The 26,170-nt window shown below is 49.4% G+C and overlaps 2 protein-coding genes and 1 long non-coding RNA gene across 5 annotated transcripts in view; 1 reads left to right on the top strand and 2 right to left on the bottom strand.

The window, feature by feature from the left end:
* Positions 1-12,507, bottom strand: part of LOC110297359 (BOS complex subunit NOMO1) — a 51,976-nt gene extending 39,469 nt beyond the window's left edge. Inside the window, exons 1-6 of one of the 2 annotated variants that reach the window (XM_021166114.2) lie at positions 12,312-12,507; positions 7,144-7,233; positions 6,218-6,263; positions 3,258-3,358; positions 1,955-2,061; positions 317-389 (exon numbers count right to left, since the gene is read on the bottom strand). In XM_021166114.2, coding sequence (XP_021021773.1) covers positions 317-389; positions 1,955-2,061; positions 3,258-3,358; positions 6,218-6,263; positions 7,144-7,233; positions 12,312-12,452 — 558 coding nt within the window. In that variant the 5' untranslated portion in view covers positions 12,453-12,507. The remainder of the gene's footprint in view (positions 1-316; positions 390-1,954; positions 2,062-3,257; positions 3,359-6,217; positions 6,264-7,143; positions 7,234-12,311) is intronic. The other variant, XM_021166113.2, reaches the window with a different exon arrangement.
* A 3,063-nt stretch (positions 12,508-15,570) lies between these two features.
* LOC147003257 (uncharacterized) lies at positions 15,571-16,975 on the bottom strand. The gene is made up of 2 exons (XR_015047952.1): positions 16,692-16,975; positions 15,571-16,115 (listed from the first exon to the last, which is right to left on the bottom strand). It is a non-coding gene; the product is annotated as an uncharacterized LOC147003257 (long non-coding RNA).
* Abcc6 (ATP binding cassette subfamily C member 6) overlaps positions 15,916-26,170 on the top strand; it is a 55,698-nt gene continuing 45,443 nt past the window's right edge. The window contains exons 1-4 of one of the 2 annotated variants that reach the window (XM_029479113.2): positions 15,916-16,019; positions 16,897-17,079; positions 25,254-25,379; positions 25,655-25,783. In XM_029479113.2, the coding sequence (XP_029334973.1) occupies positions 15,966-16,019; positions 16,897-17,079; positions 25,254-25,379; positions 25,655-25,783 (492 nt within the window). In that variant the 5' untranslated portion in view covers positions 15,916-15,965. The remainder of the gene's footprint in view (positions 16,020-16,896; positions 17,080-25,253; positions 25,380-25,654; positions 25,784-26,170) is intronic. The other variant, XM_021169207.3, reaches the window with a different exon arrangement.

Raw genomic sequence — 26,170 nt, forward strand, 5'->3', positions numbered from 1 at the left:
TACGGACAACAGGCCTCTAGAATATTTAGCATGTTTGTAGATTTCTGGTTTTGACAGGAAAACAACAAAAATTCACTGGGAATTTCTGGTGTTGATACTGCTCAAAGCAGCGACAAGGGTTGCTGGACTTTATAAAATCCGCCACCCACAGAAGGGACCCGGAGCAGCAGCACTGCTGCAGCAGGGGAGTTCCCTCTGGTAACAACCCCCGTTCTTCCAAGGCATCAGGAGAAACTGTGACTTCATTTCATGTCCTAAATCTGTCCCCACATTTGATCCCAAACTGACACCGCGGCAGGCATGGGTCAAAGGTCACCTCCTTCAGCGCCCAGGTCGGGTGAGTGGCAAGGATTTCATAATCTCCAGGAAGAACTTTGAAAAACGCAAACCTGAGAAACACAAAACAGTGCTCACTTAGTTTTAGACAGGGACCATATGGGGATTCCTGTAAGCCTCTAAGAGCTGCTCAATCCAGTTCTGTCCAAACCCACTCTCTGAACACTCCCCATGTACCGGGAAGAAGGAAAACTGCACTGTGCACTCAGAGGGCCAACAACCCAGTGTCCCCTGGCATAGGCTGGGGCATCCCGCATTGGAATAATCAGAACTCCAAAACCCAGAACTTTTTGAGTAGCAATATTATGCTGCAAAAGTGGAAAACTCTAGACCATGAAACAGTCTCATGTAATAATGATGTAAAATTCTGTATGAGTAGTTCCAGCCTGCATACTTAAGATGTGCACCAGACATAAATGAAGTTCACATTCAGAAGTGAGTCCTATCCCTGAAGGCACGGGTGTTGAAATCTTGGTTCTCCAGAGCAGAGTTCAGAGGAGAAGCTCTGGGTCAGGAGGGCTTTGGCCTAACTGACAGATCAGCCTGCTGATTGGGAGGCAGTAGGGACCATGGTGAAAGGGGCCGCGCTGCAGGAAGTGTGCCACTTGGGCCAGGAGCCCAGAAAGCTGATGGCTAGGTGACCATGGTCTGAAACCATGAGCCAGACAGATTATCAATTGTGTATAATTGGCACTGAGAAACTAACATGGTGCATGTATGAAAACATACCAAATTCGAGAAAACCCCATATCAGAGGTCCTTCTGGTCCCAAGAACCTGGCTGAGGGACACTCAGACCGGGCTGAGCCATGAAGAAACACAGCCCCGTGCTCCACCAGTTCAGGACTAGGCTCCGATCAAGGAGACACCATCAACAACAGTAATTTTAGGTTGGATAAGACACCAGAAGCTGACTAGGAACATCAGGTACTGCTGTGGGTGGACTTTGTGGACTTTGTAAACACGTTCTGAGCGGCTCCTACAGTACCAGCTCCAAGATTCCTGTATTAATCCTGACACGCCTGCTAGTGGTTACAGCTGAGCTCGCCCCACTTCACAGTGCAACTAAACAACCCTTTACATTTCACGCCGCAAAGTTAACTTAGTAACCGCCAGGTCCAGCTACCACATGGCTTCCGTGTAAGTGATAAAATGATGCTGTCTTTAAATCCTAACAGAGTTAACCGGTCATCCACAACATTTACCAAGCACCAAGCTGGACAATCTGAGACAAGTACTGTCTTCCCCGTAACTTCTACCATGACCTTCATCGACAAATTAAGAGAAACAAAGCACAGATAGGTGATTTGTCCCAAGTCCAAGAGCAAACAGAGGCGCCCAGATTTGACCATGGCTACTGGGCTCCAAAGCCAACCCCAAAGGCTAAGTGTACCCCAGGTCTGGAGCCTGGTCTTTCCAGTCAGTAGCTGATAATCAATCACCCAGGTAATAACCAATCACCCACCTCCTACACATCGCCTCACAGGACCCCACTTCAAGAGGAACTTGGGACTGGAAAAACTGGACTGGCTTAAGAGGCCAGATGAGGACACGAGCCCAGAGCCCACCTCAACCCAAAGCTCTCCACATGCCCACAGCCCGGCCCCATGGCTACTCACTTTCCGCCAGGCTGCGTGACTGTGGACTGGATCTTCGAGTCGGCACCGGTGCTTCTCAGGGATACCTGAACTCCTGCGGGGCCCAGGGGCTGCCCTTTGCTGAGGACCTGTGAGAAGGAGGACGTTGGGGCCCAACGGGCAGTTCACCCAGCCAAGGCCCCTCCTCAGGGAGGAGTTTAATGCTTACTTCTGCTCCCCACAGGGCACCTAAAACATTTTTCTTTCAGTCAAGGGCCTATTTGATGTGGAAGTAGTCAGGGAAGCTTTGTTGGGGGCTGGGTGGAGAGGGGACAGAGCTCCACTGAGTCTAAGAGGGGGCTGGAAGCTGCTCGGTGCCTGGTTCAGGTGCTCTCCTGCAGAGGCCTGCAGTTAGGTTCCCGGCAGCTTGTGACTACAGTAACTAAGTCCAGCTCCAGGGGTCCCATGCCTCTGGCCGCTAAGGACACACACACTCACATATACATAGCCACACATAAATAAAAATAAATAAATCTTGAAAAAAGTATCACTATTTTACAAATCTCTAAGAAACATGCCCAAGATCCCATCTTCCAGTAAGAAATCCACATAGGAAACAGAGCTGAGGGTCTCACTCTCAACGTAAAGGAGGACTTGCAAGTCTACACATTGGTCCCCAGCAGCACAGAGCCTGGGGAGGAGCCACCTCCAGCAGGAACCTCCCCAGAAGGAGCTGAGGCTAGCTCTGACACAGCAAGTGTAACAACCTAGCTCTAACACAGCAAGTGTAACCTTGCTCTAACATAGCAAGTGTAACAACCTAGCTCTAACACAGCAAGCCTAACAACCTAGCTCTAACACAGCAAATGTAACCTTGCTCTAACATAGCAAGTGTAACAACCTAGCTCTAACACAGCAAGTGTAACAACCTAGCTCTAACACAGCAAGTGTAACAACCTAGCTCTAACACAGCAAATGTAACAACCTAGCTCTGACACAGCAAGTGTAACAACCTAGCTCTAACACAGCAAGGGTAACAACCTAGCTCTAACATGGCAAGTGTAACAACCTAGCTCTAACACAGAAAGTGTAACAACCTAGCTCTAACATGGCAAGCCTAACAACCTAGCTCTAACACAGCGAGTGTAACAACTCAGGTCCTGGGCATCTCCCTATCTGCACCCCCACCACAGGACATCCTCCATGTTCAAGCTGACTCCCACACACCACAGACCCCTGAGGCTCACTGCGGGTGACCTATGGGCACAGACACCTCCCTTCTTATAAGGCTGAGAGGAGACGAGGCAGAGCAGTGTGGAGGACAGGAGGCAGCCCGGAGCCAGACCTTGCCATTCACAGAGAAGCCGGTGAACAGGAAGTTGATGTCCCCGCCCTTTGTGCAGATGTCGCTCACACCATCCACACGCAGCTCCACGTTGGTTGGCTCTGCAGGAAAACCGGCAAAGGAGAGGTAGGGACATGAGACCCAAGGCAACATGTGTGCTGGGGACACACTTCCCAGCCAGACCCATCTACGTGTTTCTACATGTGATGCCCTCGTGTGGCAGAAGTTATCAGGGCTCTCCTCCGACCCACCCAGCCACCTGGCGTCCATCACTGAGGGGTCACCGAGAACCACAATGCTGTGGCGTTGGGGTACATCTTGGGTGTGTGCTCGCACACCTGGAGGCTAGCTGTCAGTGTTGGTCGTCGGCCTCCACAGCTTTGGAGGCAGGGTCTCTCACTGGACCTGGAGCGAATCTCCCTGCCTTGGCTGGGACCCTCTCTCTCCTCTGACCCTAGCTCTAGGTTACAGAGCCATGCCGGCCCTGCTTGGCTCTGACAGGAATCTGAACTCAGATCCTCAGGCCTACACAAGAAATACTTTACCAATGGAGCCATTCCCCAGCCCCAAAGCATCCACTCTGTACTAGGCACCAAGGCCAGTGCATTCAACTCTTCAGGAGATTCAAGATTTCAGAGGCATAAGTGGAGTCATGAAAAGGTCGGAGGATCTTTCCACAGAGCATGTGACACAGCTCCAATGTGATCCCGCACTTTGTTCCATATCTAACAAAGTCCGTCAGCTCCATGACAACAGGAACCACATGGGGAGGGACTTGAGCAGAGCAGGGTAAGGGGACAATGACAAAAGGAAGAGGCAGCCCTGACTCAATCTTGCCACATGTATACTTACACACACACACACACCATCCCTCTGACAGAGCTTCCAACCCCTCACAAATACCAGTATGGAGAGAATCTATCCCATCCTTCAATGTCAACACAATGTGTTCACTTTAGAACACTAAAAGGCTCACCACAATAGAAACGAAAGTTGAGCTTTTAAAACACTAGAAAAGGCTGAGGAGACAGTGAGGTCGGTGAGGCACCTGCCACTCAAGCCTGAGTCTGATCCCAGCAGCACCCACAGCACAGGGGCGCATAGTGTGCATCTGTAGCCCCAGAACTGAAGAGACAGACCCAGGATCCCTGGGGCTCAATGGCTGACCGGCCAGCTTAGCCAACTCAGTGAGCTCCAGGCTCAGTAAGACAGCCTGTCTCAAAACTGAGGTGGGGAATGACTGAGATAGACACCTGATATCAACCTCTGGCCTTCACATACACACATATGTACATGTGTATACACATACAGACACACACACACACACACACACATAAGTCCTGGTTGTTTTTTGCCAATTTGATAGAAACCTAGACCTATCTGGAAAGAGGGAATCTTAACTGAGAAAAATCTCTCCATCAGGTTGGCCTATAGGCCAGTCTATAGAGCGTTTTCTTGATTAATGATTGATGTGGGAGGGTCCACCCCCTGTGGGTGATGTCATCCCTGGAAAGATGTATAAGAAAAACTGTGTTTAAAAAAAAAAACAAAAAAACCTGGTGGAACAAGCCAGGGCGAGCAAGCTATCATGTGGATTTCCTCCACTGTCTCTGCTTTAGTTCCAGCCCCAGCTTCCCTCAGCGATGGAGTGAGGACCACAGAGAGCGAGCTGAAATTAACCCTCTCCTCCCGGAGAGGCTTCAGGTTATGGTGGTTTATCACAGCAACAGAAACCCTAACTAAGACATGCATGTGCGCGCACACACAGAGACTCCTACACAGCGAAGGAAATGACTTAGAACCATACATACATAAAACAGGTGAGCATCCTAAGCAAGTCTGGAAGAAACCAGACACAAAGAGCAGCCTGTAGGATTTCACTTAGTTCAAGTTCAAAACAAAATGCACCGGCACAGAGCATGGTGCCCCAGGCTCTAATCACACACCGCTGCTCGGGAGGCTGAGGCTGAAGGATTAGAGGATCAAAGCCAGCCTGGACAACTTAACAACTCCCTGTACGGAAATGAAGAAAATCCCAAAGTAAACATGTTAAGAGCGCTGGAGACACCGCTTATACAGGACCCGTAGGCTCAGTCTTTAACACAGGAAGAAAATCAGAGCCCCTGTCACTCCAGGTGAGGACTGTCATCTGTAGGCACCTGCAGGAGATTAATGAGCACCGTGGCGGGCTGCCAGGGTGCTAACAGTTCTACCACATTATCTGCCAGTTAGCCAGGCGTGTAAACTCTGTAAAACTCAGCTCTGTTAAAATATCTGCAGGACTCTGTTACATTCACTGCTTGTGAACTTCTGGAAGTATAGTTCATGAGAAGGGCTGGCTGGAGGGAGCGGAAACAAGAGGCCGGGCAGGTCAGAAAAGTGACCCAAACTCCCCGGGGGGTCAGTCAGGCTGGCCCTCTGCAGCTTCCTGGGCCCCAACCTTCCTGAAATAGGGCTTCTCTGGAGAAAGAAGCTGCAGGGGCCCTTCTGTCACTGTAAGGAACCCCTCGGGCCCCACTCTTGTACAGACTATAGACAAGGACCATTCTCACTGCCCAAGGACAAGTCTTCCCTCCACAGAGCCACCATCCCAGCCCCACACAGATCAGGACTCTACTACGGAATCTTATAGTGTTCAAACACTTCCCTTTGCTTAGAGGTGGGGGGAGCCAGACACAGCAGCACACACTGGTAAGCTCAACTGCATGAGCTTGACACAAGAAAGCAATGAGTCTGAGGTTAGCCTGGGCTACACATGAGACCCAAAACCACAAACAGCTCTGGTCCTAGTACCAGAACCGGAAGAAGGTCCTGTTCTTGTGTCTAGCCTGCACAATGAACTGACTCTACCAGAGCTGTCTTTTCAGAAAGAGTTACTACAGACCAGGGAGCAGTTTCTCGGAAAATGACCAGTGTGCACTGCGGTCCCTGCAAAGCGCCCCGTTACTCAGCTCACTTACCGAAACTCCAGCCCAGAGGAGGTTCAATCTTCAGGATGAAATCCCCCTACAAGGAAAGCCATGAAAGGTGAAGGCAGGAGACCAGACGGCCCTGGGTACACAATGAAGTGTAGTTCATTCACCCAAAACAGCCCTGTCTGAAATAAAAATCCTACACCAGGCTCTTCTAAGTGGTGGTGGCTGGATTCCAGGGGCAGCCAGTTGGATTCTGAACACCCAGAATTTTCCATCTAGCAGCAAGGAGATGGCCATGAGGAAACCCATGTGTGAGTTCTAAGGACTTGAATTGGCGACATGTCATGGTGGATAGAGAACTCGCTGCACAAGCATGGCGGCCTGCGTTCCATCCCAGGAACCCACAAAAAGGTAGGAGAAAACTGGCTCCCTAAGGTTGCTTTCTGTCTGTCTGATCCTCTTTCTCCCTCTCCCCTGCACCGTATACACACACACACACCCCAAAGTAGGCAGGCTGTACCCATTCCCACTCTCCACATGTTGAATGAATGAATGAATGAATGAATAAACAAACAAACAAACAAATGGGTGTTTTTGAAATATTTCTTAAAAGAAAACACAAGATTCTATGGAATCCAAGTCTTTCCATGGCAGCACATACGACAACTGCCGTAAACTGTGCAGCGCTAAGAACATCTGGCTCACCCCTGCCTCCTCTTGCTAAGCTGCCTGTAGCATCCCCTCTGTGGCGGTGATGGGCAATATCTGGAGACACTGCCAAACGTGCCAGAGACATGCAGCCCCACTGAGCCCACTCAACCGTTGGAAATCTGCATTCCACTGATCTTTACAACAAAATGTTTGCACATGGGAGAAAGGCCATGCTCCTGGCCACCACTGTCACTTGGGCACACTAATTATTTCCTATCATAAAAGTCACTCATAGAGACTGAAGTCCCTCTACCTCTTACCTTATCATACAAGGGGATCATAAAGTAGCCGTTGTTAGGAGCACAGTCCGTCTGATATTTCAAAGTCCCATGCTTGGTGTACAACTTTATCTGGAAAGAAAGGAGAAAAAAAAAAACCCTAAAGCTCTAATATTGGCTTAGAGAATAAGTTACCACATGACACCTCTATGCATTCTATTGGCCCGTGGTAGCTGAGCACCTATTACAGGCTAGCTGCTGAAACAGCTACAGGGACACAGGGAAAGAAGACAGAGCACCCCAGAATAATGTCATTTATATTTTTCTTAGAGAAACCACCTTCAACCTACCCCTAAAGTCTCATTCTTTGAAGCTTTTCCTTGGCTTCAGTAGTTGACTTCTGTTTTGTTTATGTAAATGTCTGAGTCTAAAACTTTCTAATTTTGCTATTAGCAAGGCACTTATGAAAATCCACATTCCCAAGCCAGCAGGATGCCCAACAGGTTAAGGCATTTACTGCACAAGCCTGGAGACCTAAGCTCAAGTCCCGGAACCAGCATCAGGGTGGGAGGAAGGAACTGAGTTCACAAAGCCATCCTGTGGCCTCCCGCACAGCATGCGCAGACACACCATAAGATGCTTTTAAATCTAGGATTCCCTGTCCCTCGGTCCCACACCAGCACAACTTAGAGACAAGGACAAGTCAGGAGGGAGATTCCTGGGCAGGTCTGCAATGAGCACTGGAGCCTGCATTATTAGCCCCAAATGACTCTAGATGCTTAGAGAAATACCCACCTAAAACCCTTCACTGCCATCCTTGGAACAATGTGAAAGATACCTAATGCCTTCACTCGCCCCAATGCCTGCATCCTGTAACTGCTGCATCCAAAGCCTCTGCAGGCACAAACTGCTCAGTAGAAAGGGACAAAGCCACACCAGGGTCTCCCCTACAAGGGTGACTTTGACAACGCCATGATACCTCCAGGGGCTGGGTTTCTTTGTGGTAAAAACAGAGACACCTTGCTTCAGCGTGGCTCTGCAGACTCACAGCCAAGTGGTAAGCGCCAGGCCCCGAGTTCAGACTCAAAAGGAAGTGTCTTCTATTTAATCTCTCTCTGAAGGAAAAAGCCCCCTCACGCCATCAGCCAGAGGGTTACAGGCAGACTCCCTAAGCTATCCTGAGTGGCTCAATGACTCTGAGCCTCAGTTTCCCAATCTGTAAAGACACACGCAGGTCAGACTACATCAAAGGGCCTGACCTCTAAAACATGAATGTTGGGGCTGGAGACCAGCTCAACAATGAAGAGCACGTGCAGCTCCTGCAGAGGACCAGAATTCATTTCCAGCACGAGGGGATCCAGTGCCCACTTCCAGCCTCTAAGGGCACTGCCCTCATGAGCACGCAGCCACATACAGATACACATAAACACGTTTTTTAAAAAATGATGTTCTGTGGAAAAAATACAGATGTGATCCAATGGAGTCTTAGGAAACCTAAGCAGCCAGGCCCCAGAGCACACTCTGGAAGGAGCAGCGTGAAAGAAGGTATGGACTGTAGCGCTCGCGCCACACAGCCCATACAGCCATGTATTTGCTTAGTACCCAGCTATTCAGTTAAGCATAAAAGCGAATATGCTCTAGGCGATAAAGAGATTCAAATGCATGGCTGCATATGCCCCAGCACAGAGGACCAGAAGGCTGCACCTAAGCCATGCCCTGCAGCTTAAAGATGGCCACTTATCAGGAGACATAGTCTCATGGGGGAAGGGAGGGTGTTAAGTCAAAAGACAATTTCAGGTGCCATTCCTTAGAAGCTGTCCACCGTATCTGTTGAGACAGGGTCTCCCAAAGGGCTGGAACTCACCCAAGTAGGCTAGGCTAGCCTTTTCTTTTTAATCACATGGGCTCTGGGGACGGAACTTGAGTCCTCATAAGACACAGCAAGCACTTCACTGACTGAACCATCCCCCCAAATCCAAGAACCCAGTTTTGATATGAATTCTGACTGTTACACCACTAAAACCTGTAATTCTTTTTTTTAAGATTTATTTACTTTTATGTAAATGAGCATTTAGCATAGAGATGTCTGTGCACCATGTAGTTTGCCTGATACCTGCAGAAGTCTGAAGAGGGTGTCAGATCCCCCGGAACTAAAATTACAGATGGTTGTAGACCACCATGTGGGTACTGAGAACTGACCCCGGTCTTCTGCAACAACAGCATGTACTTTTAACCTCTGAGCTGAGCCATGTCTCCAGCCACGAAATTCTTCTTCTTAGCTATACAGGCTACTATTAAAAGACAGAATGTCACAGCCCTGGTCCTTTTACTGCACTATGATCCCGCACCTGGGACAAGTCTTCAGCGTGTACCAATAAATAGTTGTTGAAGGAAGGCACCTCAGGTAGAAACAGAGGGAAGACGGCTGAAAAGAGTGGTGGGAGACTGGGCATGGCTGCACAGCCCTGCAGGCCTAGTAGGAGGATCACAAGTTCCAGGCTGCCTGGGCATGCCCCAAAAGAGGAGGAAGAGGAGGAGGAGGAGGAAGGGGAGGAAAGACCGTGAAATACCCATAATATTTACATGTTATAGAATACACTCACAGGGCAGTGATGGTGCATGCCTTTAATCCCAGCGCTTGGGAGGCAGAGGCAGGTGAATTTCTGAGTTCAAGGCCAGCCTGGACTACAGAGTGAGTTCCAGGCCAGCCAGGGCTACACAGAGAAACCCTGTCTTGGAGAAAAAAAAAAAAAAAAGAAGAAGACACTATATTGGTAAATTGTCACATGCTGTTTGAACTCACTCAGGAGCTGGCTCTGGGAGCAGTGATGTCCCTTCTCCCTGTCAGACCTAAGCAAGCTTGTTTCAAAGTGGCTTCCAAGGACTGGCTGGCCCCATCCCTGTCCTTGGAAGGGACAAGAACAGCAAAATACCCCAGAAGAAAAATATCACTGAGCACAGCTGGAAGGTGGACCATTCCCAACAGATGTTACTATTCTTCCTCCTATGATATAAAAGTGCCTGGGGAAGCCACAAGTTCAGGAGTGTTACACTCAAACATGGAGAGAAAGCACAACCAGGACTCCAGCTGATTCCTCAATTCCCCCATCATTTTCCCCTCGCTGTTATAAGCACCTGATTTGATGGTATCATCTCCATACATTGTTACTTGTTTGTGAGACCCCCTGCTCTGTCCAGGACTCCCTGTATTGAGGGGTCCCGGTCCCACTGACTTCTTCAGTCAATGGCTGTTTTGAACACTCATTTTGATCTGCTGGTTGCTGTTTATTATTGTACTCTGGCTTGCTACATTGTAACCATACCTTTAGCTACTTTGTGGGTTCTTTTTCTTCCAGCCTTCTCCACCCCCTTTCCTTCCACCCTTTCAACCCCTAACACAAGATAGGAGAGAAAAACCGATAGAAAGGAAAGGGGGCGAAGTCATTGCTAGACTGCTTGCTTCCTGCTGATTAGGGGTGACCAACCAGTTCCTCAGGGCAAGTTTGATCTTTACTGTCAGGATATCTAAAACAACCAACCAACACCCCACCTCTCAGGGCCCTAGCATTTATATTCCCTCTGAAGAGTCCCCAGAATTCCAAATGTCACACACTAACAGAAACTATCTGCAGCTGGCAAAACTTGTCCTGCTAGTGCCTGAGGGAGATCATCGTCAGATACTGGGGACAATCTGAGGCAGCCCCATGTCCCACACATGGGATTAAAATGACAACATATAATATTTTTTGTGATTAAAAAAAAAACTCAAACTCTCACTATACTATGTATTTAAGAAGCCCATTAATTCAAAATCAAAAGCATGGCTGCTATACTTCTCTCTGGACCATGCAGTACAAGCCTTTTTGTGAAGTACAGCTCAGAAAACCCTCCGTGGAGATAACATGCATGAGATGTCTGATGTTGTAAGCAGAGATTACAAAAGGATGGGTTGCTTCAGAGAGGAGGACAAGGAGCCCTAGGGCTGGAGCACCACAGTTCACAATGGACCACAAAACCTACTCTCTGCTCTCTTAATCCCTGTTAGTGCTTAGGGGTGAGGTGACTGTCCTCTGACACCCCTGACTGTCCTCTCCTTCCTCTCAAAGCTGCAGAAAGCTCAAGCTGAAAAGCCTTCCAAGGCAGCTTCTGAGATGCCCAATGCTGCAAAGCCAGTAGGTGGCACGGCACCTGGTGACATGGAACCAGGGCATACTCCTATAATCCATCACTGTGGGAAACAGAGGCAAGAGTGTCCAGAGTTCAAAGCCAGCCTTGGGTATATTGTAAATCTGAGGCCAGACTGTGTCTCAAAAAATTGGAAAATCAAATATAAATCAGCCAACAAAGTAGAGGGGCAGTACAGAGAAAGCCTGGACAATGACAGCTGATTCTCCGCGTTGGGAAACCACACACCACCTCTAACCCCACCTTCCAGGTAAAAACTGGGGTTTGAAGAAAAGCTAAGCCCACAGGAATTCAGGGTGGGAACAGCTTCTCACCTTTTTCCCCAGTCCCAAGTGACACGCTAAAGGTGGCCACTGGGACAGCTCAAAGGGCTCTCGGGTGCCCTTCTCTTTGGCACCTCCACATTTCTCCTTGGGCACCTGCCTTTACCTCTACCCATCTCCCTCCTTTCTCTGGCGGCACTACCAGCCCTCCTGGGAAAATCTGGCCTAGCTCTCTTTCCAGTCCCCTGTGTCTACTTCTACCCCACCCCCTCTTCTCACAGGCTTTCTGGGTCAGAATCCCACCGGGCTGATAACCACTTCACATTAACTTTCGACTCAGTCAAAAATAACTTCCCAAATCTCTAGTGTAATTCCAGCAACTATGCAAGGTGGCTGGCAACTTTAAAAAGGAGAGGTGGGGAAGGTGGGGCAGCTTCGCAGCCCCAGAGGTTGTTACACTGTTCCATGTCAGGACTTAGCAATGGGAATCGATCATCTTTAAATGCATCCCAGGGAGGATGGAGGAGCGGTAAGTCCGAGCCTTTGGGGTCTTTAGTACGGAGAGTGACACGTGTGGTTTCCAAGTTCTGCAATATGGGTTGGGCAGATTAGAGTTTCGGAGGTCCTGGTATGGGGGAGCCGGGGTCGGGCAGACCCTCTCGGCCTTCCCGCTCCTCGGCGCGGCTGGGGAAGGGTGCAGAGCAGTCGAGAGTCTGGCCAAGGGTCATCCAGCCCACCCGGCTACGCGCGGCCGGGGCTCACCTCGATGAGCGAGTAGTTGATCTCCACGTCCGACTTCACGAAACCCCCGCAGCCTACCACGATGTCCTCGGAGCCGATCGCGCGCCCCGCGCCGCTCAGTAGCAGCAGCAGCAGCGCCGCGGCACACCGGCCCGCACGCATGGCCCGGCCTCCGCGTGCCTACCCTCCGCAACCCGCCCGGTCCCGCCCCTCACACCGCACGCAGCCGGCTCCTTCCTTCTCCTCGCTGGGCTGACAAGCCCAGGACCCGCCCCGGAGCTGCTCTGCGCAGGCGCGCCGTGGCCCTGCGCCCACGCCCCCAAGAAAGACCGACGCGACACGCGATCCGCCCGGAATGACGGCCGCTTGCGCCTCTGGCGTCCTGGAGGACTCTGCGCAGCCTCTGGAAGGAACAGCCCAGACAGGCTTCCACTTCAGAGTCATCATCACGGCTAAGAGCTTTTTGTTGATTAATGTATTCAACAAAGCCCAAGTCTTTTTGACTCACATATTTCACGCCAGATGTAATTTCAAAAAGCCCTTTAGAAATGTGTTATTTAGTTCTTCTTCCCACGACGCCATCTCTTACCAGTGCTTGACTGTATATTAAAATTTTGTTTTAGCCAGACAAGTCTAAGGCTTGCCTTAACCACAGGGCACATTCAAAACCAACCTGGGCAACTTTAGCCCTGCTTGGGTTACATAGAGAGTACTAGGGTAACCAGAGAGTAAGGGTGGGGGGTGGGGGGGGGGGGTGTCTCGGGTTGATGGCAGTCAGTAAAGTGTCTCACAATGATAAGGATCTGAGTTTGACCCCCAGAACCATGCTAGCACCAGCAACCTCAGCACTGGGCAGGTGGAGACTGGAGGACCCCCGGGGCTCACTGTCTAGTCTAAGGGGAGAACAGTAAGAAGCTCAGTCTCCGAGGATGTGGGTCATCCTCCTACCTGACAGTGATACTCCAGGCATCCTCTGATGGGTGTGCTGGGGCAGAAGGTTTATTATAGACATCTGGGAGAGCACAGCCAGAGGCGGGGACATCTGGGAGAGTCCAGAGTGAACGTGACCCTGAGCCACGAGAAGAGACAGGGAGGGGAAGGGAGAGGGGAGAGAGGGGAACCAGGTGCAGCAGCCAGGAGGCACAGAGGTATAGCCCTGGAGAGTTCAGGGCAGGGGATGGGGGATGTCAGCCATGGTGGCCCTGTAAGAGTTAGGAGTTGAGTGTTGCTGAGAGAACCTGGGGGCCAGGTCCGCTTTAATATGTTAAATAGGCACCTCAGCCGTGTGTCCCAGGTTTGACACTGCTTCCATGATAGACGATAGAATTTGAGGTAATCTGGAATCTGTGTTCCTGGGCCATGGCTCAAAATGGCTCCAGAATAAACTATTATTCCCCTTAAGATGAGAGCTCTGGTTTTGTGTTGACACACCCACACATGTGCACATAAAGAAATCTGTGCTTCTGGCTTCTTTATTACCAATGATGTATTTCTTTTGACATGGTTTTCCATTACAAATGATGCTGTACTTGGCTTTGAGACAGCATCTCACTAGGTAGCCCTAGTAGGCCTCAAACTCACTGACATCCCCCTGCCTCTGCCTCCTGAGTGCTGGGATTAAAAGCATATACCACCTACCTGGCTAAATGATGTTTTCTTCTGCAAAATATATTAACTAAGTTCATAATTATATTTTAAAAGATATTTATGGGGCTGGAAAGGTGGCTCAGCGGTTAAGAGCACTGACTGCTCTTCTGAAGGTCCTGAGTTCAAATCCCAGCAACGACATGGTGGCTCGCAGTCATCTGTAATGAGATCTGATGCCCTCCTCTGGATGTCTGAAAACAGCTACAGTGTAGTTACATATAATAAATAAATGAATCTTTTTTTTTAAAAAAAGATATTTACATTTTATTTTGATCCCAACTCTAACTTGTATAGAAACACTTTGAGGGTTTTTTTTCTCTCTTAAGCCTGAAATTCATCCAGTTTTAATTTCCTTTGAATTCATTCTCTCAAATGAATTCATACACTTGAATAAATAATTTTTTATGCCAGGAAATAAAGCTGCTGCAGGTTAGAGCAATCAGTGCCAGGGGCGGGGGGGGGGGGGGCACTCACAGGAAGAAGGGCCATGGCTTCTCTGTCCTCACCACCACCTCCACCTCCCACCAAAACGGACCCAAATAAACAGAGAGGATGTGAAGTTTCACTGACAGCAGGCTTGCCGCACACAGCTTGCAGACGCAGTTGCGAGTTCTTCGAGAGCCCTCTCCTGCCGGAAGCTCAGAAGAAGCCGGCTGAAAGAACACTGTGCATCATACTGCGGGCACAGGCAACCCCAAAAGGTGGGCAAGCCAAGCTGGAGAACCCATCCCGCCTGGGCCCTGCCAAAGAGAGGCTGTGGGAAAAGGTGGGGGCAAGACCAGAGAAGTGGCAGGGCTTGGACAGGGCAGAGGTCTGCATTCCTCCTTCACTGGAGCAGAGCACCTGGGTTGGTCTGTCTGGGGCAGTTTTTCTTCCCTACCTTGGAAGGAGTACAAACTCATTACACAAAGAGAAAAGTGGAAAGGAAATGGGGTTCCCTGTGACCTCAACTTTACTACATCTCCAACTGTGTATCTGTGCAAACAGGATAAGACAACACAGAGTCACTTGTCTATTTGCCTATCTGTCTTGTCTTATCTGTCTGTCTGTCTGTATTGCATTGCTGGGGCACAACCCATGGTCCCCTTAGCCACACCCCTTGCTTTAAGACTTCTGCAACAGAAAAGAAAATGAGCCTTGACTTAGGAACACTTTCTCCTTCTCATACCCTGCTGGTGCTGGGATCTATTTCAGAGTGTTTGGAGGCCACATTTCCATATTAGTGGGTTTTGCCGTAGCATTTTAAGGTGCTGCTGCTGCTGCTGCTGCTGCTGCTGCTGCTGTGATATCAGTACTAATAACTAACGTACCGAGCCATGTATGTGTGTGTGGGGGGGGGGGTGAATGCACATGAGTGTGGAGGCCCGCGGGGGAGAAGGTGTTGGGTCCCCAGCTGCAGATGCGTGTGAGCAGCTGGAAGAGAGTCGTGGGAACCCAACCCCAGTCCTTTGCAGAAGCAGTGGGAGTTTAGAGTGCCTGAGCCACCTCTCCAGCTCATGCTAAGGTCTTTATTAAGATTGATCTTAATAAGGCACACAGGAGGCTGGGCCAGCAGGGGCTTGGGTTGTAGGCTAGCCTGGTCTGCATAGTGAGACCCTATCTCAAAAACTAATAAATAAATAAAGGACAAATACACACGTAAATAAATATTTTTCAAAGTAAGGCACTTCTCATTCTTCACAGCGCCTGCATTTAGACAACATCTGTCCCGAGTTTCTGGTCCTGTAAATTACTAAGTCTCTTGGCTCTTTCCGCAGGATACCTTCCTGCATTTTTAAGTCCAAAGTATGCAGCAAGTTTGGGAGGGACTTCTCACGGAGAGGAAGCATGGAGGTGGCCCGCCCAGCACTTTTCGGAGGTTCCAGAATCACCTCCCCGGGCACCAGCTCCACCTCTGTGTGCAGCTGGACCTTGCCCTGGGGCCTCCGCTATCCAGCTCCAATCCCTGTCAAACCTGCCTGGTCCCGCCTCTTCCTCGGCTTGGAGCTGAGTTCTGAAGGCTGCTCTGGGACAGACAGACTCAGACTGATGAACGAAGGGCGCTCCATGGCCACGCCTGGAGAGCAGTGCGCCAGCCTGAGGGTGAGTCTAGCCTGCCCCACTCCTTTCTCTGCTCCAAGGATAACGCAAGCTGCTGGGGAAAGCCGCACCGGACTTCAAGTTCTTAACCTCGGGAAGCTGTAAGGCAAACAGTGCAGCTACAGATCAAGACCCTCTCACCAAATCCCTGCTCTTGTAGAGCCCCTGCCAGCCACTGGGGACTTTGTTATTTGCATAATGCTAGTGGGCCGCGCCCCAAACCTTCCCACTTTTGCATTTCTTCTGTCCCTACCTTACACTAGTCTATGGAGTCCAGCAGATCAGGGCCAGATTAGCAGTAAGAGATGGTGTTCACAGAGCTGGTTCTGTGGTTTAGCACCGTACTGTGAGCCGAACTGTTTAGGTAGCTTCAGGCAGCACATAAGGGGAGATTCTATTATTCCTCCTTGAAAGAGAAGGGCACAGTTGGCTCTGTCACTTCCTGCTTGTGTGGATGCAAATGGGGCAATTCCCTTTTGGTACCTCAGTCTACTCGTCTATGAAATGGGGACAATAGCACCAAGAATTCTTATAATGAGTAACAGCCAAGCCAGATGTGGTGTCACTCATCTGTAAGCCTAGCACTTGGGAAACTAAGGCCAGAGGACCACAAGTTCAAAGCCAGCCCCAGGGACCACTGCTTCCCATCTGAGCAGAATTAGGCAAGTTCCTTACCTTCTCTGGGTCTCTACTTCCCCAGAAGCTAAGTCAGTATAACTCCATCTGCCTTACAGAGCTGATGCTAGGCTGAAAAGCATTGAGAATTAAAAGGCACATCAGATAGAGCTTGGAATATCTTCATGCGGTCTGTCCCCACGGGCAGGTGAGATTGGGACTCAGGTGGCTAACATCCTAATGTTGTCCCTGGTGTTCTTCTCAGGTCTGGAACCAGACAGAGCAGGAGCCTGTGGCCTATCACTTGCTCAGCCTGTGCTTTGTGCGAGCCGCCAGCAGCTGGGTGCCCCCCATGTACCTCTGGGTCCTCGGCCCCATCTACCTTCTCTACATCCATCGCCATGGCCGGTGCTACCTCCGGATGTCCCACCTCTTCAAAACCAAAATGGTAGCCACGGGCAGCCAGAACCAGGGAGTGGGGAGGGTAGCAGGGTTAAGGACAGACTAGAACCTGGCAGAGATCCCACGCCTCCCATCAGCAAGAGCACAGCACAGAGGCAAGAAGGGAAGCCGTTAACCAACCAAATCAATAGTGAAGAGGGGACAGAGATAACCCCATGGGTCAAAGTTCTCAAAAACAGATCTTGTGACTTTGCCAAGCCACACCCACTCTCACACAAAGAAACACATAGCTACAAGTGACGTGGCATTTCTCATTTGCTGTGGGAACCTTGCGGGTGTAAATGGTAATTTTAGAGCCACACAAGAATGATGGGTGGTTTTTTGGTTTTGCGTTTTTTGCTTGTTTGCTTGTTTATAACTTTAGCAGGTATTTTGCTTGTGTGTGTGTGGTTTGTTTGTTTGTTTTGACAAGGTCTCATGGCCCAGGCTGGCTTCAAACTTGCTCTGTAGCTAAGGGTGACCTTGAGCTCCTGATCCTCCTGCCTCCCCTTCCAATTTCTGGGATTACAGGCATGTCCACAACACCCTGCTCCTTATTGTCTTACTCCATTATCTATTGGCAGTCGATCCCAGAGCCTCGTCCCTACACAGCAGAGCTCACCACTGAGCACACTTACGACCAGTCCCATGCATGTTTCCATGTCTTCTGCCCAATAATCCTGCTGAACATTTCCCAAGCTGCTCTACACTTTTTTTACCATTTTGATAAACACCAACATCACAAGCACGAGCCTTTCCACTCATTCATCAAATCCCCCACTGAACCATCCATCCCACAGCCCTGCCTGTCCTCTCCTGGACCTGCTATCGAGACTACAGCTGACCCTACTCCTGAGCGTGCCATGCCCATAACCATCACCACAGAAAAAAAGGCAGAAGTAGCGTTTATTGGGAAGGTGTGGTACAGCCACAGCATCGAGTCAGCAGAGTCAGGATGCCTAGGGGCAGCTTCCTTGGGGAAGGCTCTGCAGAGACAAGCAGACCCAATTGTAGTATCTCGGAATTGGTGGTTGGCAACAATTTGCCCTCAAAACTATGATGGCCCAGCCTTGGGTAAAAATGGCTCAATGTTTCCATCCACCCTAAACTGGCATCTACATTTCACCCGCCAACACATGGGGTCATATCAAACCATAGATAGACCTTTGGGTGAATGTCCCATCTTAAGTGACTTCAACCCGAGCAGAGGCGCTGTGGCCCTGGCTATTGTTGATCTGACAGATGTTCATGAGAGGGACAGAGTTGAGGATGGCCCATTCTGAGAGACAAAGCGGCGAAGGCTCTTCAGGGAGGGGCTGGAGACTCTGCAGAGCACTTCCTGTAGGAAAGTTGTAGATCTTAGGAGTGCAATAGCCTGTCACGGGTTCTGGTGGGATATTAAGGCTGTAAGATTGAGGATGTGAGTCTGTTGGTGTAAGTAACAGCAACGAGTTTATTGACCACAAGTTGTCTGGAAGATTTATCCAGTCTGATCCAATGTAAAAGCTGGAGTTGGGCAATGGTAGCACACCCTTTAATCCCAGCACTTGGGAGGCAGAGGCAAGAGGATATCTGTGAGTTCAGGGTCAGCCTGGTCTACAGAGTGAGTTCCAAGACATCCAGGGTTACACAAAGAAACCCTGTCTTGGAAAACAAAATAAAACAAAAAATGAAGGAGGAGGAGGAGAAGAAGGAAGAAGAGAAGGATTAGGAGGAGGAGAAGAGGAGGAGGAAGAAGAGGAGGAGGAGCAACAACAACTTGGCACTTCAGGATCCAGTCCAGAAAATATGGGTTACTATCTTTGTTATACAACCTTTTTTCCCTCTTGAAACAGGTTCCTTTTCTCACTGTGTAGCCCTGGCTGATCTGGAACTTGGTATGTAGATCAGTTGGGTCTCCAACTCACAGAGATCCACCCACCTCTAACTCCCCAGTGCTCTGATCAAGAGCATATGCCGCCCGCCATACCCAGCATGTACAACGATAGGAAGTCAGATCTGTTGCATTTGGAAGAAACAAACTTGATTGGCCTTTGGAGGACTGAAAATACAAAGCAGTATTCGAAACCTGCTAGAGGAACAAGGGGCTGATGTGGCTGCACTCTCCTAAGTCGGGGGGGGGGGGGAGTGAACGGGGGGGGGGGGGGGGGGGGAGGGGAAGACCACAGTGGTGGGCGTGGGAAGAGCACCTGTCAGTCAGGGAAGGCAACCGGGGTCTCAGACTCATAGGAGGAGTTAAAAGATGTGGTTTGGGTATTGTTGTTGTTTGTTTTGGTTTTGGATTTTTGTTCATTTGGTTTTGGTTTTTTCTGACACAAGTTCTCACTGTGTGTCCTGGAACTCGATCTGTAGACCAGGCTGACTTCAAACTCAGTCTGCCTCTGAGCTCCCACGTGCTGGGATTAAAGGTGTGTGCCACCACCTCTTGGCTCTTTTTTTTTAAATTACATTTTTAAAAATGTATTGTGTGTGCTTATGTGTGTGAGCTCACCAAACAGGAGTCACCTTCAGGAGTCTGTCCTTCCCTTCCTGGGTCCTGGGCTCAAACTCAATTTATTAGGACTTGGCTGAGCCACCTCACTGGCCCAAAGGTTGTGTTTAAAAGTCTGGTGTAAAGCGTAAGCTGTGTAGATCAAGCCTGGGAATGCATCCAACAGACCCAGCAGGAATGAAGAATTATTTTTTTAGTTTAGGTCTTGAACCCTAAACAGGGAACCCTAGAGTTTTACTTATTCAGAGCCAAGCAGATTTGACTGAACACTATCCCAACATCTCTGTGGCAGTTAAGAAAGGATCTGTTTGATAGGACCCTTGGAAGGCAGACGCAGGAGAATCATTTCAAGTTTGAGACTAACCTGATCTACCTAGCAGGTGTTCTAGGACAATCAGGGCTACATAATGAGACCTATCTTCAGTTTAAAAGGGAGGGCAGGCAAGATGCCTCCTGGGTGAAGGCACTTGTCACCAAGCCTGATGATCTGGGTTCAAGCCTCAGAGGCCACCCAGGGGGAGGAGAGAAATGACTCCCCATAGGCTGCCCTCTGACCTCCACATGCCTGTTGTGGCATGCAGCACCTACACACACACACACACACACACACACACACTAATAAAGAAGTATGGTAAAAATGTTATTACTTTCTGTCTCCCCCTTGAATGACTTTAAAACAGGAGCTGTGTATCAGGCTTACTTCTCTGAAGTTGGCTGGCTTACGAGAGCTCTTTGGCCTTGTAGGGTAAATTCTTTTACCTTGAAGTGTGAGTCCTCCATTGGCTTGTCACTCCAGAATGGCCTCATGCCTCTCATCTGGAAAGCTTTTTTAAAAAATAGGGTGAAGTGGAAACTGAAGGGTTCTTTGGAAAGTCAGTTGTGTGGAGTTGGTAAACACGTGAAGGAGTGTTTAGCTAAAGTGGACACAGGTGGGAAGACTAAGGCAGGCTCATGAAGGAGTGTTTCACTGAAGCAGACTCGGGAGAGAGGATGTTCTGCTAAAGCAAGCATGTGAAAGGACATGTGATGAAGGATTCTTTGCTAACAACATGCATGTATTAGTTCACCTCCACCTTACATTGCACAGTTGAACTGCATTTGTCAGGTCTCCATAGAGAGAAACGCACCAAAAAAAAACAAAACCCTTTTGGTGGTGTGTGCTGCATGTTCTTGCTGCTTCCGAGGACTCGGGCTGATTGGCAGAGTGATGTTAGCAGAGACAGACACAAGTGCTGAGGCAAGACACACACTGGGGCAAGACCCATGAAGGATACATGATGTTTGGAGGGAGGATAAAAATGACTGGATGGACAGTGAAGGCGGCTGAGCTTGCTTGTAGAGAGAGCTAACTGTGCAACGCTCTTCACTGAGAGAGGCACAGCCAAGGAGAACTTTACCTAGAGTCCCTCCAGGTCCCTCCTGCTGACTTGAGCCAAGGCGGAGGCCTGGCTGTCTCTGCTACGTAATATCACCACTACTGATTCGTGTTTGCTATCCCGACTCTACCGAACTGGACGGTGGTATATCCGTGAAGTGTTTGTGAGTAGATCAAGCTGTCACTGCCGACCTATGAACTGAATTGCCAATTTCCAGACAACATAGGCGAGAGTCACTTCAGAGAACCTTAGCAAATAGGTTCAGCCCCCCCCCCACCCCTCCCCTCTCTACCACCTCCCCGTATCCTTTCTTTTCCACTGCCTCTGGTGGGTGATAGGATAGCAGGGACATTAAAGCATTTAAGAACCATAATTAAAAATAGAATTTGAAAAAAAATTAAAGTTACAGTAGGGCCTTGTCTCCCTGGGGTCCAAGTCCTCACTAGGACCCAGTAATGCTCCTTTAAATGACCTGAAGCCAAGCCCCTGGGTGGCTCTTTTAAAACCCTTGAGAGTACCAGATCTCTAGCTAAACTGGATTTGGATAGGAATTCTGGTCAGGATTCGGTGAAATTTTGTTTTGTAATATCATTAATGACGGGGGCCACACATTAACCTGTTAACGTTTGCTGTTAAGGTCAGCCAAAGGCTCATGGGGGTTGCTCTCTATACTGGTCACATCACCTGTGGGTGGAACACACTTCTGCTCACCATGTGTCTTGCCTTAGACATGCAGGGGACACCTCTCCCCTATCATTTGCCTCTTTGCAGGGGGTGCTCTGGTTCGAGCCTAACCTCTTGCATCTGTGGTCCGGCTGCTTAGGAGGAGGAAGTGGCTCCCAGAGTTCCAGGACCTATTTAGAGGGATTGCCATCCCTGGTCCTTCTTGTCTGCCTTTATCCTTACTGGCTCTGGTCTCTAAACTCTGGTTTTTGACCCCTCAGGAAAGTTTTCCCAGGATTGTAGATGAAGCAATAGATATAGGTTTTAGTTTTTAACTTTCATTTAATTTTTAGGCAATATGGACACCGAAACAAATAGCTTTCTAATAAACTTGTTTTTGTTTTGTTTTTTGTTTTTTTTTTTCAAGACAGGGTTTCTCTGTGAAGTCCTGGCTGTCCTGGAACTCACTCTGTAGACCAGGCTGGCCTCAAACTCAGAAATCCGCCTGCCTCTGCCTCCCAAGTGCTGGGATTAAAGGAGAGCGCCACCGTGACCCAGCTCTCTAATAAGCTTTTTTTTTTAAAGATTTAAAAAAGATTGTATGTATATGAGTACACTGTAGCTGTACAGATGGTTGTGAGCCTCATGTGGTTGTTGGGAATTGAATTTTATGACCTCCCCTCACTCCGGTCAGCTCTGCTCGCTCAGGTCCAAAGACTTAGTAAGTACACTGTAGCTGTCTTCAGATACCCCAGAAGAGGGTATCAGATCTCATTACAGATGGCTGTGAGCCACCATGTGGTTTCTGGAATTTGAACTCAGGACCTTGGGAAGAGCAGTCAGTGCTCTTACCCGTTGAGCCATCTCGCCAGCCCCTCTGATAAACTTTTATAAGACTATTTTTTTCCAAGTAGTTAAAAGCCGAGTAAGAAAGTTCCTACAAAACCTAAGTAAGATTATTCTTTGTTGTTGTTGTTGGTTTTTGTTTTGTTTTGTTTTTCGAGGCAGGGTTTCTCTGTATAGCCCTGGCTGTCCTGGAACTCACTTTGTAGACCAGGCTGGCCTCGAACTCAGAAATCTGCCTGCCTCTGCCTCCCGAGTGCTGGGATTAAAGGCGTGTGCCAGCACGCCCGGTTAAGTAAGATTCTTAAGCAAACATAAAATGTTTGTTCTTTAAGTTCGTTTTTTTGTAAGGTCGCCAAGAGCTGTTCAGTATCTGAAGAGCCCCTCTCAGCTCTGCCGAGCGGTGTGCTTCGGCAGTATGTCTGTACCTCCGCAGAACCTGACTGTGCGGTGCGTTTCACCCTCCTCCTTCCCCCCCTCCCCCCCTCCCCCCCTCCCCCCTCCCCCCCTCCCCCCCTCCCCCCCCCCCAGCCGCCCTCCTGAAGGCTTGTCCTTTGTGACTCCTGCCCTTCTGCAGGGCACTTAAGCTGCTCCGGTTTGTCCTCAGCTTTCACTTTTTATTTTGGAAGCAACAAATCACTTTTACCTCAGGGGGGAAAAATCTAATTTTATCATACACACGCCTTCCTTATCCAAAGCTAATATTCGTCCTTTAACCTTCCTTACCCAGAACATATCCTCACTTAGATTCCCTCTCACAGCTTCTTCTCTTCTGCATAATGGTTTTCTTTTTTATTGCTTTATTTCTCTTATTAATATCATAACTAGAGCAGCATAAGACATTTAATACCTTACTAAAAGGAGGGTGGATCTAAATTGCATTTGTGACATAATGTAACAAATTAAGATTACCTACTTATACTTTTTACTTTGTTAGGGTTTTTTGTTTGTTTGTTTGTTTGTTTTTGTTTTTGAGACAGACATGTAGCTCATGTGGCCCAGGCTGGTCTGAAAGTTGCTAGGCAGCTCAGGCTGATATTCAATTTCTGCTGTCTGCCTCCACCTCTCCACTGATACTGCAGTCAAACCACCCCCACCCCGACACCCCCCAACCCCAACCCCCACCCCAACACTTCCACATTGTTAAACTCTAAGGGTCTTGCTTGTTGTGGGTCTCAGGAGGACTTTATTGTTGCTTAAACTTTTTAAAGGCTTTCTTTTAAAGCCATGCCAGGGGAGGCTGTACAGAGTGGGTGTTGAAAGAATTCACCAAAAAGACAGAAGCAGAGAGCTAATAGCTGTGCCACTGCACTGTGGCGCAGCTGTAGCTGGCTGGCCTCGAAAAGTATCTGCAGAGAGGCATTCCAGGGCATGCTTTAATCAGGGACTGTCTACTTCTTTTAAAGCCAGACGGTGGTGGCACATGCTTTTAATCCCAGCACTTGGGAGGCAGAGGCAGGTGGATCTGTGAGTTCAAGGCCAGTTTAATGTCTTTTCTGTAAAGTCTGAGCGTAAAATTTGTTGTTAAGCATGCAGTTCAGTGGGGAGTTGGGAGGGACAGAAGATGTCCCGTGATGGGTCTGTCTGTGAATGGGTGTTCCTATGAGATGTCCTCTGTGGCAAACAGATCATCCTGCTCTACCATAGAAGAACTGGGGTGCCTCTCTCTAGGGACATCCCTCCTACACAAGCCAAACTGTCTACAGCCATCAGGACAATTTACAGCCAGTGGCCAAATTATCCAGATGAGTGGTCCGGGTTCACACAAGGAAAGGAGAGATTCCACTTACTGGATGAGAGAGGCAGAAGATCTAGCAGGGGCAGTCTCAGGATGGAACAGGACAGCAAGCCTTAAGAGGACTCCCACAGTGTGTGCAGATTAGCCTAGGAAGAGCTGCTGCCACCGGACAGCCATACTTCATGCAGGGAGTCAGGAACTGGAAGATAGCCAGACGTGGGCAGTGGTTGTGTACGCCTTTAATTCAGCACTGGGGAGGCAGAGGCAATGGATCTCTGAGTTCAAGACCAGCCTGGTCTACAGATGGAGTTCCAGGACAGCCAGGGTTACATAGAGAACTCCTGTGTCAAAAACAAACAAACAAACAAAAACCAAGAACTGGAAGACAAAAAAGAGAAGCATGCCTGGAAGTCTGGCCAGGAATACGACCACTTGGGCTCAACTGCTGTCAGTCATGCCATGTCAGTCAGGAGAAAGGTCCCCATATAGACCACCAAAATACCATGCCAGGGGAGGCTGTACAGATGTGGGTGTTGAAAGAATTCACCAAAAAGACAGAAGCAGAGAGCTAATAGCTGCACCACTGCACTGTGGTGCAGTTGTAGCTGGCTGGCCTTGGAAAGTATCCGCAGAGAGGCATTCCAGGGCATGCTTTAATCAGGGACTGCCTACTGGGGCAGTCAGGTGGGTTTCAATATCACCTTCCCAAGAGCAATTGAAACTGGGGCTTGTGTTTAGCAATGATCTGGCATTTAGGCAGCATGGATCTCCTGCCTCGAGGCAGAACCAGTCCAGCAGGACCAGTCATCCTACAGGGGATTCCATAGGAAACTTCTTCACCTAGTATCCCTCACTTCACACCCTAACTCACCCTAACGCATGCACTTCCAGCTTCTTCTGTGGCCTGGGAAACACTGGACCAACTCAAGCTACTGAAGAGCATTTTGACATGAAGAGTTGAAGATCAGGATGGTCTTAGTGCCTCCCAAGCAGGGACGACAATGACAGAGCCCCCATCAGGCATTGCACATGTCTTCTCCAGTCTGCCTTCACTTTTGTTTTCCCTCCAGGTGCTGGGCTTGGCCCTCATCCTTATGTATACCTTCAACGTGGCCGTGCCTCTGTGGAGGATCCACCAGGGCGTGCCCCAGGCCCCAGAGCTTCTCATTCACCCTACTGTGTGGCTCACCACCATGGTAACTGCTGCCTCTGCAAGAGCCTGGCTTGCTCCCAATAGCTGCTTTCCTGTAGCTGTGGGAGTGCGAGGGAGGTGGGAGCCTCCCCTTCTACCCTCCATCCCTTCTACCCTCCATCCCTTCTACCCTCCATCCCTTCTACCCTCCATCCCTTCTACCCTCCATCCCTTCTACCCTCCATCCCTTCTACCCTCCATCCCTTCTACCCTCCATCCCTTCTACCCTCCATCCCTTCTACCCTCCATCCTTTCTACCCTCCATCCTTTCTTATCCAGAGCTTTGCCACCTTTCTGATCCACATGGAGAGAAGGAAGGGAGTCCGGGCATCCGGGGTGCTGTTTGGGTACTGGCTGCTCTGCTGCATCTTGCCAGGAATCAACGCTGTGCAGCAGGTCTCTGCAGGGGTGAGTGCAACCTGGGAAAATCTATGTGGCGGAGTCAGACCTCTTTCCTGCCCCCAGTTCCACACATAACGCCCTCCCCCATAAGCACCGCCAATCCCACGTACTTTGTTTCGTTTTGAACTGATACATGATTATTACACCCACTTGTAGGGTGCAGGATGCTTAGTATGTGCTGTGTGCATCTGCGGATGTGCACGGCTATGTGTGCAGAGGCCAGAGGAGGATGCGCTGTGTCTAGATCTACCACCCTCTCTGCCTTATTCTCTTGTGTCAGTGTCCCTGAATGAACCTGGAGCTAGACTGGCAGCCAGCAAGCCGAGCTTATCCTGTCTCTCTACTCCAAGGGATTGGAGCCACTCCTACATTTTTATGTAGTTGCTGGGAATT

Source organism: Mus caroli, unplaced genomic scaffold, assembly GCF_978045245.1.
Source record: "Mus caroli unplaced genomic scaffold, Mus_caroli_1 scaffold_8, whole genome shotgun sequence".
NCBI classification, from domain to species: domain Eukaryota; kingdom Metazoa; phylum Chordata; class Mammalia; order Rodentia; family Muridae; genus Mus; species Mus caroli.